Here is a 16283-nt window from a genome sequence, read left to right on the forward strand (position 1 = left end):
GTGTGTGTGTGTGTGTGTGTGTGTGTGTGTGTGTGTGTGTGTGTGTGCGTGTGTGTGTGTTTTCAGCTACCTGGATCTCCCTGCAGTTATTATTGTACTGTGAAATTATTTTCTCTGGTTGGAGCTCCGTGTAGATCGTTTGAAAGTGCCCTTTAATCAGCTGAAAGACATTTTATTTTCCACTGCGGCTCCACAGCAAAAAGCTCTCAGTCGTAGGAAAGCAGCATAATGTACAAACAGTTTGATTGACTGCAATGTCGCACTGAGTGCAGTGGAAATGTCAGTTGTACTCTCATACTGTAGTTTACAGGTTATGGGTTCAGTTACATGTCAGGTCAGACAGATTAAGGGTCTCTGTCAGGGTTAGAGGTTTAATTCCCTTAATAAAAAAATGTAAAAAATGTTCTCTGTTTGCTGTCCGTGCAGACAGATTACAGCGGGGGAGAGCTTCATTTAAGGTGCTCTCCTGTTGTTCCTGTCAAATGTAATCTTAAATCAAAACTGTGTTTGTGACAGTTTTTCTCACATGCCACCATATGCATCTGTGCTCTGTTAATGTGTGTGTGTGTGTGTGTGTGTATCTGTATGTTTCCCCACAGCCGACGAGGACGAGGACAAGGACGATGATTTCCGAGCACCGCTCTACAAGAATGTGGAGATCAAGGGCATCCAGGTCCGGATGAAGTGGTGCGCCACCTGTCACTTCTACAGGCCGCCTCGCTGCTCGCACTGCAGCGTCTGCGACAACTGTGTGGAGGTGTGTATGTGTGTGTGTGTGTGTGTGTTGTGTGGGTGTGTGAATACAAACAGTGTGTTAAGTATACATGCAGGCACTGAAATCTAAATATGCATCAAGGTTAGACTGATGTATCAGCTTTTAATCAACAATCTGATGCTGTTCTATTGACATTGGGCTTGTTTGATGTGATATAAGATGCAGTTTGCTCGTACATAGTACATATGTTTAGACTTTTTTTCTCTCCTGCTGAGAATTTATATTCGAAATATATAAATAATTTGTAAATATCTGTGTTTTATTTAGTTGTCCTCATTAAAAAACATAATTACTGGCATGAATTTCAGCGTTTGGCAGTTTCAAGCGTAAAATACTGGTATCAGTAATAGCTTTCAAATCCTCATTTTGGTCTTACAAATACACCTACACACAAACACACCTCAGGACATAAACACACACCTACACACAGGATGCATAATTACACAGGCTGTATTCCTGCACCCTGTTTCCTTTCAAAAAAGCTGAGAGTTGTATTTGTGAGTGTTTGTGTAAGCCTAATAAATAATTTAATGAGGGTGTAGATTATCATTTACACATCAACTGATGAAAGTAGAAAGAACAAAAGTGGTATTGGATATTTATTGGAGTTTAAGGTTGATTATGGATTGAATATTTTATTATTGCAACCAACATCATTTTGTTCCTTCACTTGTTTTGCCTTAATAATAGTCAAGAGATTTAAACTCGTCCCTCCCAGTGATAATAGGTCAAAATTCATAAACCTGATTTTAACCTGAATTTAAAGCGCCAACCCAGACTAGCTGGAGGTCATATCATTGATTTCCTTATGAATAAATTACATAGATTTCAGAAGTGTAACTTGCTCCCTCTCTTCCTCCTCAGGACTTCGACCACCACTGTCCCTGGGTGAACAACTGCATTGGACGGAGGAACTACCGCTACTTCTTCCTCTTCCTGCTGTCGTTGAGCATCCATATGGTGGGGGTTTTCTCCTTCGGCCTCATCTTCGTTCTCCACCACCGCGAGAGACTGGCAGCACTGCACACCACTGTCACGTATCCTTTCACTGCTTGACTGCAAAGCCTGCTTCTTTTTTTAATGGACGATTTGGTTGGTTGTTGATTTAGTTATTTTTAGAATAATGTTTCCCGAGTGGGAAAAGGTTGGTAGTCGGTTCCTCTGTCTAAAGGAGTCAATGAAGTTATTCTTACAGTACATGTGTTTGTGTTCTTGTAATCCCTTATTGTTGTTGTTGAGCTTGACCTTTGTGTCCAGTCTGGTGGTGATGTGTATAGCCGGGCTTTTCTTTATTCCAGTCATGGGACTCACAGGTTTCCATATGGTGCTCGTTGCTCGAGGTCGAACGACCAACGAACAGGTGAGTGTAGGAGCTGCCTTTGGCTTGTTCTGGACGTACACACACACACACACACACACACACACACACACACGTACACAACCGATTTAGCCTGTTATTTATCCAGCGAAAGTCAACAGAGCTGTGCCGCTCTGCTTCACACTGACTCAAACATTCACACCTGGAGCTGTGTGACTTTTGGCAACCGTGCTAGCATTAGGGAACCTTTTGAAATAGCTGGAGAATCTCGACAAGCAAACCTCTGGCCAGGTGAATAATACAGTCCGCTAAGTGTGGACAGAATTAATTCCCAACCATCACATAATTAATCCCCTCTTTTGTATTCAAGCACTGGACCTCTGTGTGTTTATGTGTGTACGTCCATGTGTGTGCACTGTGGCCTTCCTTCGCTACCGACTCTTAACAATGCGTTGTTTTCCTCAGGTGACGGGCAAGTTTCGTGGAGGAGTAAATCCCTTCACCAAGGGTTGCTGTGGCAACGTGGAGTACGTCTTGTGTAGTCCCCTGGCACCAAGGTAAGATGCTTTATTATGCTGTATGTGTGTGTGTGTGTGTGTGTGTGTGTGTGTGTGTGTGTGTGTGTTTGTACACAGTAGATGCTTTTCAGGGTTTTCTTTCTGTCAGCACACATTTAACTCATGTTTAATGAAATGTGCTGTATTCCTGCACTTGAGACAATATGTTTGTGTATGGTTATGCAAACAGAAGGATTGTGGCCCATTAAAGCCTGGGACATCCATGCCATAGCACCAATGCAGAACCATGTACCTGCAAGAATAACACAGGCGGCACCATTGTGTGTGTGTGTGTGTGTGTGTGTGTGTGTGAGTGCATGCACATGCTCTGAAGGTGGTTGCGGAGGTGTGTACAGTTCTGCCTGAAAGCTGCCAGCAACCCAGGGGGAAGGCAGATGGCTGTGAGAATTGAATCACTCTGTAAAACAGTTAATGGGAAACAGAGCGCAGAACTAGTCAACCTGTTTTTTACACATACACACACACACACACACACACACACACATACACACACACACAATCGCTAAAAAGCCTAACCACCAGTTTTACAATCTATGAAGTTCGATGCCATCAGAATCAACAGTGTGACTGCAGAGAGACATCAGGTGGGGGTGAAATGCTGTGTTACAAGCGTCTGCTGTTAAGTTGTTGCAGAGACCCTGATGGATGAATTCTGATTTACTAAACCATTGACTCAAAACATGTTGGACCTGACTGATACAGAAAAAAACACCAACAATAAAAACAATAAAGTATTTTTAAACCAGTCACATTCATTTAGTGGCATGTTTTTTTTAATGTAGGGGTCGATTACTAAAAATGTATAAAGACTGCTTGGATAATATACCACACCCAAGCCTCCACGCCATTAAATATTAAAGCAATTACACTGACAGCCCCTTTAATTATTAACAAACAACCCTATATGATTCATTTAAATGCTGTTTTTCTGTCAGGAAGTTGTGTTTGAAATGTTTTTTTAAACTGTCTCACTAGCCAATAGGGATTAAACAAAGTGCTTGACTAATTTCATTATTGTACTCCGCACTGAATATGGGTTGATAGTAGAGTATAAGGTGCAGTGTAGAAGAGGGGTACTGAAATAAAATGAGGAATATTAGCCTTTTTTGTTATATTTCCATATTTTTTCAAAGGTGTACTTGCATATTCAATGCATACATCTGGTTAAATATCTGTATAACATGTTTACAAGTTATTGTGTGTGATCATGAGATACATGAACCACAGAGTATTTCTCATGTAGCAATAAAGATTCAATTCCAAAGATTTAGGGAGCGATGAGACTAGAATAAGAAGCAATTCCTGAAAAATGAATTCAGTTTGCAGCAAATATTTCTCTACTGAAGACAAAACTAGTGCCCCCCTGGGTGCACACTTTGATGTGAATAACTTTAATAGTACACTGTGTGCTGTTTTGGCTGTGTTACAGAGTTGCATACTTGTCATCTTGGTTGCATTCAGTGAGGCTCAGTATCACTAAAGATTGCAGATGGAATGGCAACTCTGACTGCCAGGAATATACTGACAATTATAAATTCGGGAAAGTACTGTGACTATAAAGAATCTGTTTGTTCTGAGAGAGAGCCTGTTGCTCTTTTTCTATGCAGGTACATGATGGACCCCAGGAAAAAGCCCCATGTCAGAATTCAGCCCCCATTCATCAGACCTGACCTGTCAGAGAGGCAAATCACCATCAAGCTCAGCGACAACGGCATCCACAGCACCATCACCAGCTCCAAGGTGAGTTCTTCTCAACTGCTACGGAGCTTTTTTTTCTTGTTATTTCCCTGTTGCTCCATCATCCAACTGACCTACTTTTTCATACTGAGGGCAGCATATACAAGGATACAGTAGCTCACTAGAGTCACATATATTAGGGGATTTCCTCATTTCTAAAACTTCACATCAAAGCGAAGGGAGTCAACAGATTTCTGAAAAATTAATTTGACTATTTTTCACCCCAAAGGGATGTACTGTGTCTGTGAGGGTGATTTTAAAAGCAAACATATCTACAAAAAGACCAGAGACAGTGGTTTCAATTCATGCCATCTACTATGAAAATCACCTTGCAGAGTGGGAAAATGTTTGTCCTTTAAGCATATTTTGTTTGTACCTATTTAAAATGCACTCATGTCATCTTAAAGGACAAAGAGGGGCTCCAGTGAAGAAAAGCGTCCCTATTCTCTTTTAGAGTAACCCTACAGATTTAATTCATTTCTGATGTTCAGGTTTGGTCATTGACAACTTTTCCGCAAACTTTTACTGAAGTTAACTTTAGGAGCTCCAACAATTCAACACATCAAAGTGTGTTGACAGGTCTCTGGGAGTAGCTACTACTACATGTGTAAAAACAGCTGTGGCTCCAGAGAGAGCTGCATGAAGCCTGATAAATTGCCTCAAATGATGTCACTAGAGTCAGCATCAGTTGGGGCTAAAGACCAATCTGAGGGTGTGGCGTTAGAAAGAAGTGAGTTAACCAGACGCCTGTAGCCCGCTCCTCATCCCTGCTTGAGGCCACATTAGCTGCTACTAGCATAACACACCCGAATTACTGGATCAGCTGTTGGCACAGTTGCATTGTGGATAATCTCTTGTTTTTGTTCTGCATCAATATTGATTTTAAACTTTGTGTAATGCTAAAAAAAAAGTTGGCTACTCTTTTTTTTTTTTTTTTTTTTTAACAAATAAATGTTCTTTTATGTTGTTAATGTAAAATGTTAATCTAACACTGACGTTTTTTCACCATTTTCACTCCATTAGCCACAACAAAAAATGATTTAGCTCGAGCAGAGCAGCTGCTAGGTGCAGCTTTGCTACCCTACAGCCGTCTGTGAGAGTCGGTTGGTGCATCCCTACCTCTAACATATGCTCTTCTCTATTTCATCTGCTGTTCCCCCACCCGTCCTGGATGTTATCACACCCTGCTCTCCTCCCTGCAGTCCAAAAGTAGCCTGGACGGCCTTGACGAGAAAGAAACCCAGCCGCCGCTGCTGCCACCCAAAGTCGACAGGTACAACCAGCTGAAGAGTCAGCTGACGTCCAGCGAAGGTAAGAAAACGCAGGAACAAAGTGTCCCTCTGTCCAGCAACAACTCTCCCCCTCTCCTGTCAGTCATCATCAATCCCATTTATCTTTGTTGCCAAGCAGCAATTCCCCAAACTGCCTCTGTGCATCACCAGCATCCCAGTGTGTGACTTGTGTGACCACTAGTGTAGCGTGATAAATGTCCGTCTCAGTGGCAGATCAATTGCCTTTTTAATGCCGGGCCGGAGAATAGGTGTGATTTGTAATAAGGAGGCGAGTCCTGCTCACTGAATCAGCACCAGAGTAGAGAGTTCAGAGTGAATTATTGCACCATGATTCTATCCTGGTGGCGTGTAGCAGTGAAGCCACATGGAGGGATGGGAGAGGAATATGCTTGAGAATCAGAAACAAAACAATGACTGACTTTTTTTAGAAGTCATCTGTGTGAGTTAGGAACTGTGACATATTCCGTTGTGGTGGTGGTTTAACAGCTAAGAGCCTTAACCAGCGGTAACGTCTTCTCTGTACTGTTGCATTCCATAGTCAATAAAATATAGTGTGAACCTACAACAGCAGGTTCCCTCCAGAGGATCTCCAGTGCCCTGGCGCATTAAATCAGGGAGGGAACGCTTTCTGCTCTTCAATGGAGCACTATCACTGCCTGGTGGTACTTCAAAGTACTGCAGCCTGTCTAAATGGCTCGCCTCCCTTTTTAAAGGCAAACTAGAGGAACCGGTACAGACTTTGACAGACTACCATGCCACTCCAATTAATTTTCATTTTTGGTGATGGTGTGTGGTTCAAAAAATCATTACCTACAGCCTTCTCTACTGTGATGATAGAATTCAGCTCAGGTCTTGTCTTTTCTCCCAGAACTGACTTTCAATCAGTGCTGTATAATAGAGGAATTTCTATTACCTGCACAGTGTTAACTCTGGTCTTCTTCCTCTGTGTGTGTTGTAGATAGTTCTCTTTCTGGAAAGACCCACCCTTCCACTCCAGTCATGTACAAATTCAGGCCGTCCTTTGGCACCATGCCTAAAGTCCACTACCACACTGCTGGAGAGAAGGTAAGGCATGATTTGTTTGGCACTTATGTAAGATGTATATTCTTAATATAGTATAGTTATTATGTTACTATGATAATTAGCTCTACCATATAGCCTGGGGTTTATATCCTGTGGCAAAAGCCTCAGTAGCAGTTAAGTACAATGACTTCAATCATATTTGATTTGACGTGTTTTTCTGCTGTTTGCTACTCAGATTGTCATGCAAGATGACCGGAAGACATCAGCCATCTTGGAAGAGGGTGTCCGTGGTCATGACTACCGATCTGAGCCAAACCTGGACCTGCCTGAGTACACCAATACTCCTCTCCACCGCACCTTCCAGTCATCTCCCCTCCAGCTGGACGGTGACCCCATCAACTCCCACTCTCTCAGCCTGAAGCAGGGCCACCGTCGGCCAGAGAAGGGCCAGCTCTCTGCCCTGCAGCCGCAGACAGTCACCTCCACGCCGTACAAGAGCGTCTTTTCGCCCAACACGCTCTCCAACCGTAACGGCAGCTTGTCTTATGACAGCCTGCTTAACCCCAGCATCTCCCCAGCCACTGCCAGTGAGTGCATGGCCCATCGTGGTATGCCCACCGTGGGGTTCCACTCGCCCTACCTGCCCACCAAAATGTGCCACATCCGGGAACCTGACATGCAGAGGCACCAGGTCACCCCCGCCTACAGTCCAGTGATGCCACCCAGGGGGGTGGGCAGGCAATCCCCTCACCTAAGGGAAAGGGACCCATCCCCGGTGCGCTATGACAACCTCTCCCAGACCATCATGGCCTCCATCCAGGAACGAAAGGAGATGGAGGAGAGGGAAAAACGGCAGATACTGCATGGGCGCTCCCAGACCCATATCTATGCCCAGGACTCTGTTGTGTTTGATGGGGGCTATGGCCTACCCCCCAATGCTTGCTACTCAGATGGGCCTCGTGGCCCTGGCTCTAGAGGCCCAACACCCCCAGCTTATGGAGGCTCCAGGGACAACCTGATGGGGGTCGGCCTGGTGAGCTATGGGCAACGAACCCCCGTTTTGCGCCATGCCGGCTCCATGCTGGGTCGTGCCCCTAGGACTTCGACCACCTCCCTGCACACAGATCACATTAGCAGCAACAGCAGCCAGAGCAGGGCCGCTTGCCCTGAGGGCCTTTATCGTTCCCCGGCCCACCAGCCCCACTCCCCTGCTATGCCCCGATCCCCCTCCTACTCCCACCAGAAACTCTCCTACATCAGTGCCCATGAGAGGACAGACTCAGCTCGCCTGGGGGGCCCAAGGTATGAACCCTAACGTTACACCTGTGGGACTGCATGCATTGTACTGAGCAAAAAGGGGGGACTGGTGGGCATTGAATGTATTCCCACTGGAAATCCTGCTCCTTCTGCTGGACACAGCCGGCAGTACACGGGCACTAGTATACTCGCGCTTACTTAGGCAACGTATAGCATTTATAAAAAGTGTATGTATTTGTTCAACTGTAATGTCCATTTATTCATGTTAAGTAACAGTCTGGTGTGAATTCCTATTTTCTGTTCTAATTAATGTTTGCCTTTCTAGTAAAATATCCATTTTTGTATTATTTTACAAATTAATAAAGTTGTGTAATTCCTCTCATTTCTTTTTCTTTTGCATGCTTTTCTCCTACTCGTCTAACATTTCCAACGCCTTCTGCCTCACTAACAAGTACACTTTGAACCAATCATCCATGTTGCTATTTTGGTTTGGTGGTTTGAAACTGTCCAGACAACAGCTCTGCATGTTGCCACCAACCTTTATTCTTTGGTTTGTGTTTTATGCCTTCGCCTCTTTGGGGTGAATACTTACCGTTGTTCTTCTCTTTTCACTCAGAGAGGCCATGAAAGTTAACGGGCAGATGGACTGCCACCCCAGTGCCAAGGGTTCCACCATCAGCCCCAGCCGCCACAGTAACGTCAAAAAGGTGACGGGTGTAGGAGGCACCACGTATGAGATATCAGTGTGAGCAGGGACACTGCATGGACCTCCAATGACAACAACCACCCTCCTGCAAAGAGATGCTCTCCTGTTATTTTAGTCAAGAGTCAGGGGCACATAGCGCTCCCTGTTTTGGACTTATTGTCCAATCAGAGGACCTGTCTGCCCTTGTGTGGGTCCGTCTAGCCAAATGCCTGTGTATGTTCGTACCAGAGGGGTTGTTTGTCAGTTGATACCGCTGCCGGCTGTATGTGTGAGGAGTGTCTTGTCGTTAACATTTTGTGGCTCATCATCTTGGTCGTAAGAGAGGAACGTTAATGGTATTACTTTTGTCTCTCAGCTGTGGTCATGAAGCGTTTAGTTGTTCCAAATGTCACACAAACTTTTCTCTAGAAAGCACTGAAGGCTGAACAAAAACACCACAGATGAATTAAACACTGACAATCCTCACTATGGACTTTTGTGAAAAGACTAAAGTCCTTTCCAAGTCATTTGACCTCAAGAAGTCACGGTGCTTCACATTAACTTGTACTGTTCATGGCATCTCCAGCGTAGCTTTGAGAAGTGATGGAGGACCGATCCGTTAGATCAGCACCAACTGCATTTGCAGGCAACACGAGATAAAAGAGTTGAGAAGCAGGGGAAGGGGACATCGAGAGAGGGAAGTCATCGTATCAGGTCTGGTGGTCGCGTTCCAAATTCATTGAGAAAGGCGTGTTGATTAAAAGTAAGATAAAAAACAAAAATGGAATTCCTTCTTTATCAAAAACAAATTTCTCAGGAATGAATGCAACCAGCAGAGATGCTAGTTGATATTAATTCACAGGCTTTGAATGGCCCCTTCTTTGTCTCAGATTAGTAGGGCTTGAATATAGCTTAGCCCCCTTTATACACTTCACAAAGGTGCAGTGCATCATCATCATAGGCCTGTTTGTTTTAGTGACGTTCAGTTCGAGGATTTCAACATGACGCAAGTGCTGGGAAGATATATTGGCGTCCTGAAAGATTTGAATACCTCATCCCAAGAGTTCAGGAGGAGTCCAGCCTTGCACAACCAAAACTTTCTGTTTGTGTTGTGTCAAAAAAAAGAAGATAACTTGTTTAGTGTGTAAGTTGTTTGTGTTCTACTCATAGGAATAGAAAGGTGTAGAGATACAAGCCATTGTCCCATGTAGTAAAATGAAGATAACTGGTCACCCATTTATTATTTTGTATTTTTTTTTTTAAATGTTTTTTTTCCTTTTTATATAGCCAGCCTTTCAAAAGCTATGTTTGATACATTTTTTTTATAGTTAATTAAGCCTGGAATGGATGTCTTATTTTGAGTGGAGTTTTTTTGTTGCTAAATTATAAATTCAGTTAATAAATGAGGTCATTATAATGGGTAGAAATCCATAAAGTAAATATAGCTTGTTTTCCCTTGCAGTGTAAAGAAATGGTATGATGAAATGTAATTACAAGATATGTGATTTGAGCAAGTGAAATATTTAAGTCGGTTGTTGACTTGTGAACAGTCAACGACTTGCCAATGTGTGCACAATGCTGTACACAAGTCAAGGATTGGGCTTTCAATAGATGCTCCTTTGAGATTTCAGTGCCAAAAAAGGCTACGACGCACCCCTTCATTTCTCAGAGACGGTAGATGGGTGACATTGCTACTATGTCACAGTGACATCACGAAGACTGAAAATATCAAATCAATCAATTTGCAGCAGCTGTCTGGTACAGCTTCAGTATTACCCGACGCTCAAGGGATGCAAGACTTTTCTTTTTTTTTATTGTTTTTGCTGTTAATTGAAAAAAAGTTACAGAACATGTATTACTTTTCGACCATAAAAATGAACTGATAATATCCAAGTGGACGGTTTTTATTTATATTTTGCACCAACTGAATATGAAAATACATGGATGTAAATTGGTAGATTTTGTCCAGCTACATTTGCATGAAGGATAAACCGTTGTTGCCTTTTAAGAGGAAAAGCTACCTTTCACACACACAATGACACGTGGCTCGGTGAAACACTATCGTACAATAAGGGACAATGAATTAACATTCGTGTTTTGTATGGAGCAGAAAATGGCAGGAGTGACACTTGTGGGACACTTAAGACTGGGTAAGAGAGTTCTGAAAGAAAGGCTAACGTGCAAGGCAATGAATGATCTTGTTCAATTATGAAATGACATCACTTTTTACAGGATCTTTTTTCTTCCCATTTCTGGTGCATTCATAGATTCCTTTCTCCTGAGTGTGAAGGCCAGTAGCTGTGGTAGAGTCGGATGTTATCGACACACTCGCTTTAGTAACAACCGTCTGGCTGGCATGGTCTCACTCAGCTGCCTTACCATGAACACAGTAATGTGAAGTAACAGGATACTCTATTCAAGTCATGTATTTCTGAATGGTTAAACATTGTTTCTGTTGTAAGGCGGTGGTATAACAGGGATACTTTTTTTGGCAAATCTGATGGGTAATTGTCAGCGTAACAGCTAACTGGAACATCTTGAAATGGTGTTAGCTGCTAAGTTGCCTGAAAACACCCCCCCCTCCCTATCGCGACCACATATACAAACACTATCGATGTCATTCCTCCTTAAGATGACTGCCATTAGTCCAATGATCTTTTTTTTGGGGATGGACATCACTGCAGGTCAGGGACCCATTCCTGACAGTCTGTAATGAATCTGTTTTATCAGCCGTGAGCCGATTTTATTTTTTGAAACGTATAGAAAATTCAGTATGTATTAAAATATACTATAAATGTACGAGTTCCTATTTTTGTGAAGAGGAAATATTTCCCAATGATCTAAGCAGAGTAAATAAAGTTTCCAACTCTTTGACTGATTCTTGTAAATTCAAGACACAACATTGATATTAAGGTCTGTCTTTAATATGCCATAGATGTTAATAGTTTAACTTTTTAAAAGTCAAAATGCAAAGCAGTCGTTTGCATATAACCAGCCACGCTATCTTGACTCCTACAACTCTCAACATAATCGTGTTTTATCTATACCTGCATATTTTACCATTCGCTACAAGAGATTTTTACATGAATGCAAACATGGTCTTTGACAGCTTTTATTCGAAGGTGGAGGAAACATTTCCAATCATTTGAGTGCAAATGAAAAGCAACATTTCATCCATATACATGTATTTACAGATGCACTGGCACTTTAGAGGCAAGGTTAAGAACTCAATTAGTGGAAAGGAAAAGGAGAGGGTGGTGAGCACACAGATCAGATAGGGCACACGCTGTTACATATACTCTACATGCTTTAAGTCTGGGAATGTTATGATCTAAAGAAGGAGAGATTTAAGTCAGAGCATAGCTGCACCAAACTCTGATGAACCGTTGACTTTGGACTTCATGGTTTTCAGATAATTCAAAAAAAAAAAAAAGAAAAAAAAAAAGGAAATGCTTCTCTAAGTGCATCTGATCTCCTATCAGTTAGCCGTCAGTGGACACTGCGATCTGCAGTACACATCTGATGCCACTCAACTGTCTGGAGTGGATTCCTCTTCTATTCAGTTCCCAACAGAACTAATGAAAGGAGAAACCAAGAAAGAACTACTTCTACAAGGCAACCACTGAAGTCTTCACCGTACTTGTTTCTAGCAGTGGAAGCGTGGACAGTGGACAGGGTAAGAAGGCCCACTGAGGTGCATCATGGGATGTTATACGTATAATGCACCTCCATAATGCCTGGTCCCCTGACTCTGTGCTGCTAACAAGCAGGCTACATTATCCTCTCCCCCTACAAACAAACTCTGCTTCAGAATAACAAAACAAAAAAAATACCCCAATGTGGGAATTATCACTATCACAAGCCTCTGTTCACAGTTTGTTAAATGTAACATTGAACCGTTGACGACAAGGATGGAAAGCGGTGCAGTCCATGGTGTGGTGCAAAGAGGGAAAGGGGTCGGCTTCGTGTTTTTTTTTGTTTTTCATAAATTCGCTATCTTGTATTTTCCCCTCAGTGGCATCAAGGACTTGTGATCTTGAGGCAAAACAAATAATAAAAATAAAAAACTAATAATATGCAAGTGTCCAAATTCAGTTCATTTAGAGTCTATTGTAGAAAAAGAGGAAAACTGATAAATTGAAAATCAGCAAAGCAAGTTCTTGTTTCTCAATTCTTCTCAGCCTTCACCTCCTTTTCCTCATCTTCTTTCTTCTCAGTCTCCTTTTTGACCTCTTTCTTTTCATCCGACGCCTTGTCTTTTACGGAGAGTTCCTCCAGCTTCTCTGCCACTTTGTTTGCGCTATCAGTGTTGCCTGTAGCAAAACAGTGAAACGCACAGTCAAAGAAAAAGCTGTGAAAAGTTTGAACACAATTAATTTGCTTAGCGTGTACATTTGTCTTTACAGATCACACTCCCCGTGTGTTACTTTGTGTAAAATCCTTGACAGTTGGATTACGAGGCCAGTGAAGAGTCATACCTGTTGTGTCAACCTGATAATTTTGGATTGTAATGTAGCAGAACATAAGGACACCAGCCTTTCAGAAAGGTAGTAACGTGTTACATTCTGCATGGTCATGTAGCAGTCAACAAAAGTTCCAGGCTGGAGTGAACAGCAAAGAACAGAGTGAGTCTGCATTCTTATGAAACTTGTCATGTAAGACACGTTTCCCCTTGTTGGAATTATATTTAAAACAGTACTCAATACACGTCACTCAAACCTGACTAGAGCAGTGTAACAAACACCACATTTGTTAAAAAAAAAAAAAGAAAAAAAAAAAAAAAAAGAATATGGCGTTAGTTTCATGTACCTGTTCCCTCCAGAGTTTTTCTGACCTCCTCCTTGCACTCGTCAAACTTCCCCTTGAACTTTTGAGCATCTGTAAACAGAACAGAGTTGGTGAACATTCACATCAAGGCGCTGCTGTATGATTGCAAATGTAGCATTAATAAGCAGCCCCACTGGCCAAACGGTGGACCTGTTCGAAAATAGCTTCTGGGACTTTGTTGCCCAGAGTTTAGACGCAGAAAATGGGCTTCTTGCAGGCGTTTGTCACTACTTTCAAGTGTAACACTGGACTAAAATGTATAAATACTTACTTTCTGCATTTAAAAAGCGTATTGCCAGGAGTTCAGGTTTGGGACTTTCGTCGGCATAATCTGCTAGTGTGTTCCACACCCATGCCCTGTCACTGCCAGCATTGGGCTTCAGCTCCATGGTAGGTACAACTGTAATTCACAAGAGGGAAAATAAACACTTTGAAGGCAGAGATGAAAGCATTTAGAATATATGAGGTCATCATATTAAGTGGTTGCACAACTATCAGCTGGAAATTGTTGGACTGCTTTTGCTTAACGGCTAACTGTATAAGCTCAACATTTTGATTAGTTTGGTACCATTTCAGTTGTTCCAAAACTACTGTAAAATAGCAACTAAACTCACTGTGATGATTGGCACAAATCTTCAAGGTTCGGTCTCTCCTCATCAGCAGGCGGATTGTGCCCTTCTCTTTGTGTTTCAGCAGCTTGACGTCACCGGTTCCTCTCTCCTTCCACTCCGGTGGGTCGTTCTCAGAGGCAAAACGATATAGTTTAGCCCGCCTGGGGAAAAATATGATATGGCTTTCATAAATATAATGTGCTGGCTGCTCAGCAAAATGTATAACAGATTACAGCACTTGATACAAATAACATGCGAGGGAACAAAAGGAGTCACGAGTGTATTAAAACAACTTACATTTTAAAGAGTTCCTGCTCATCCTCCTCTAATGTTTTCACGTCCTGCTCAGGAAGGGACACGATCGGCTCAAATTGGGGATCATGATTAGAGTCTTCTACATTTTCTGCAGTGGTGTCATGCTCTTCCTGGTCCTAGAAGGAAAAGCAACGAATGCGTGAACTTAAAGCAAAAAAAACTTCCACATATTTGTGTCAGACATTCAGAGTAAGTTAAAGAAACTAGGCATATGGATTAGGTCAGTGTGATTCTTTAAACATTCACTGGAACAAAATGACCAACAGGCCATGGATGCTTCAATGGAGGGATTTAAGAGCTCATTGGTTAAGTAAAGCTTTTGTATGGGAAGTGGCAGAGCCTTTAGTAAATCACTATTGCTGAGCACAGCATCTTTAATTCAATTTGGGGTTGCCTGTTCTCACGTTGATGTGCATAAGACTAAACATACACAACAAATATGGCAAAAACACATGCTCTTCATACAAAAGAAAACCCGACTGAGGTTAAAGATGGCTAACTTATCCACACAAAGGGCGCAAGTTCATGACCCGTGGAGAAGTGTGAAAAGACCCACTGTGAATAACTGTTTAGTGGGATTTATAAGAAACTGAGCAAACGCGGGGGACTTTCCTTCCTCGGGGTGGAAACCCTACTTCTATACCATTATGCTTCACTAGCTAGCTGTTAGCACGTTAGCTACATCCGCTGCGGGAGGTATTTAAGCTATACAAAAGCCAGTGACATTACAATAGAAAGATATAACAGTATAATGTATTTGATAGAAGGCAGTGGCTTTAATGGTGGTTATATAAAAACATTTGGTTTTTTTCGCAGTTGCATTTTTAACTCATTACTGTTAGTAAATAGTTGTTCAACTTTGTCTTTGACAACTCATTGCTAACGATAGTTAACGAGGCCTTTCGCTAGCAGGCTAGTCGAGAGCTAACGGTGATCGGTTCACATTTCACACCACGGTGGGTTTCGTTGACCATCACCACAGTTAATTTGACAATATATTCAGGTGACACGGTTTGAAGGCTAACTGACACTCCACTCACAGTAACATAGTTACTGCCAACTGCCCGATAATACGCAGTCACTGGCTCCAGCGCCCTGCTATTAAAGCTAACGTTAGCTAACAAATGTTAGCAACTTGTCGTGCTTGGCAGACAAAGACGAGCAACGCAGGGATCACCATCGTCTTTGGCCAGCTGGTTACATGTTAGATTGTTAAATACCCCGTTCAAATTGCTGACGACTGCAACAGTTATTGTTAGCAGTTGTGTGCACATCGCCTCCCTAAGCAGCTAGCTAATGACCAGTATATGATGCTAATGTTAACATGCTGACTGGCTGCACACTTCAGGGGGCTTTTGAGCGCATCAACATTAACTCAGAAGAAATGCGTACGAGTATAAAATCTAGCAGAGGGCTTTTCTAGTTGCGATTTAAACTTTCATTGCATCATATGGCCTCGAAAACAGTCAAATTAGCCCATACAGCATCACGAAATACATCATTATCGGCATTTCTCGCTCGCAGCTTCCTTTACAAAACTTTGACGCATTTCGACATATAAAATACCAGGTTTGCCATAAAATTTCGATTCAAAGGCGAACATAGTGCAATGGATGACCTAAAATGCGCGACCTCACCTTCGGGTCTGCCATATTAATTTAGATGTTTGTAGATTATGGAAGTAGTTAGATAGATTCAAATCCCAGACTGGCCGCCGTTTCCCCCCTCAGCTGCTCTCACTTCCTGCTACGGCTTTCGCGCGCCGAATGTCCTACGTATGCCCGCGCGTCCACATTGTGAAAGCGCGCGCACCGCCGCTGTAGTCTCTTTGCCTGTATCAGAAATCACACTTGAGAAAATGCTGT

General features: G+C 42.5%; 2 protein-coding genes and 1 non-coding gene across 3 annotated transcripts in view; 1 reads left to right on the forward strand and 2 right to left on the reverse strand.

The window, feature by feature from the left end:
* The window catches only part of zdhhc8b (zDHHC palmitoyltransferase 8b), a 56707-nt gene extending 44440 nt beyond the window's left edge, over window positions 1-12267 (forward strand). The window contains exons 3-11 of the mRNA XM_031848900.1: window positions 600-757; window positions 1640-1812; window positions 2033-2135; window positions 2559-2650; window positions 4279-4411; window positions 5611-5719; window positions 6659-6765; window positions 6959-8025; window positions 8597-12267. Coding sequence (XP_031704760.1) covers window positions 600-757; window positions 1640-1812; window positions 2033-2135; window positions 2559-2650; window positions 4279-4411; window positions 5611-5719; window positions 6659-6765; window positions 6959-8025; window positions 8597-8729 — 2075 coding nt within the window. The 3' untranslated portion in view covers window positions 8730-12267. The remainder of the gene's footprint in view (window positions 1-599; window positions 758-1639; window positions 1813-2032; window positions 2136-2558; window positions 2651-4278; window positions 4412-5610; window positions 5720-6658; window positions 6766-6958; window positions 8026-8596) is intronic.
* ranbp1 (RAN binding protein 1) lies at window positions 11762-16176 on the reverse strand. Its single transcript, XM_031848901.1, has 6 exons — window positions 16056-16176; window positions 14401-14534; window positions 14107-14264; window positions 13764-13892; window positions 13475-13543; window positions 11762-12978 (listed from the first exon to the last, which is right to left on the reverse strand). Exons 1-6 carry the CDS (start codon window positions 16068-16070, stop codon window positions 12833-12835), a joined length of 651 nt encoding a protein of 216 aa, XP_031704761.1. The 5' UTR covers window positions 16071-16176; the 3' UTR covers window positions 11762-12832.
* On the reverse strand, window positions 13172-13300 carry LOC116384809 (small nucleolar RNA SNORA77). Its single transcript, XR_004212832.1, has one exon. It is a non-coding gene; the product is annotated as a small nucleolar RNA SNORA77 (small nucleolar RNA).
* Window positions 16177-16283: the final 107 nt, after the last annotated feature.

Source organism: Anarrhichthys ocellatus, unplaced genomic scaffold (assembly GCF_004355925.1).
Source record: "Anarrhichthys ocellatus isolate YVR2014 unplaced genomic scaffold, GSC_Weel_1.0 scaffold9, whole genome shotgun sequence".
Lineage (NCBI taxonomy): Eukaryota > Metazoa > Chordata > Actinopteri > Perciformes > Anarhichadidae > Anarrhichthys > Anarrhichthys ocellatus.

Bases quoted from the DNA above. Each gene is read 5' to 3' on its own strand.
- ranbp1 (XM_031848901.1), bottom strand. The intron at 13,893-14,106 runs GTGAGTTTAGTT...TGTGAATTACAG, and splicing joins GATTTGTGCCAATCATCACA to TTGTACCTACCATGGAGCTG. The intron at 13,544-13,763 runs GTAAGTATTTAT...TTCTGTTTACAG, and splicing joins ACGCTTTTTAAATGCAGAAA to ATGCTCAAAAGTTCAAGGGG.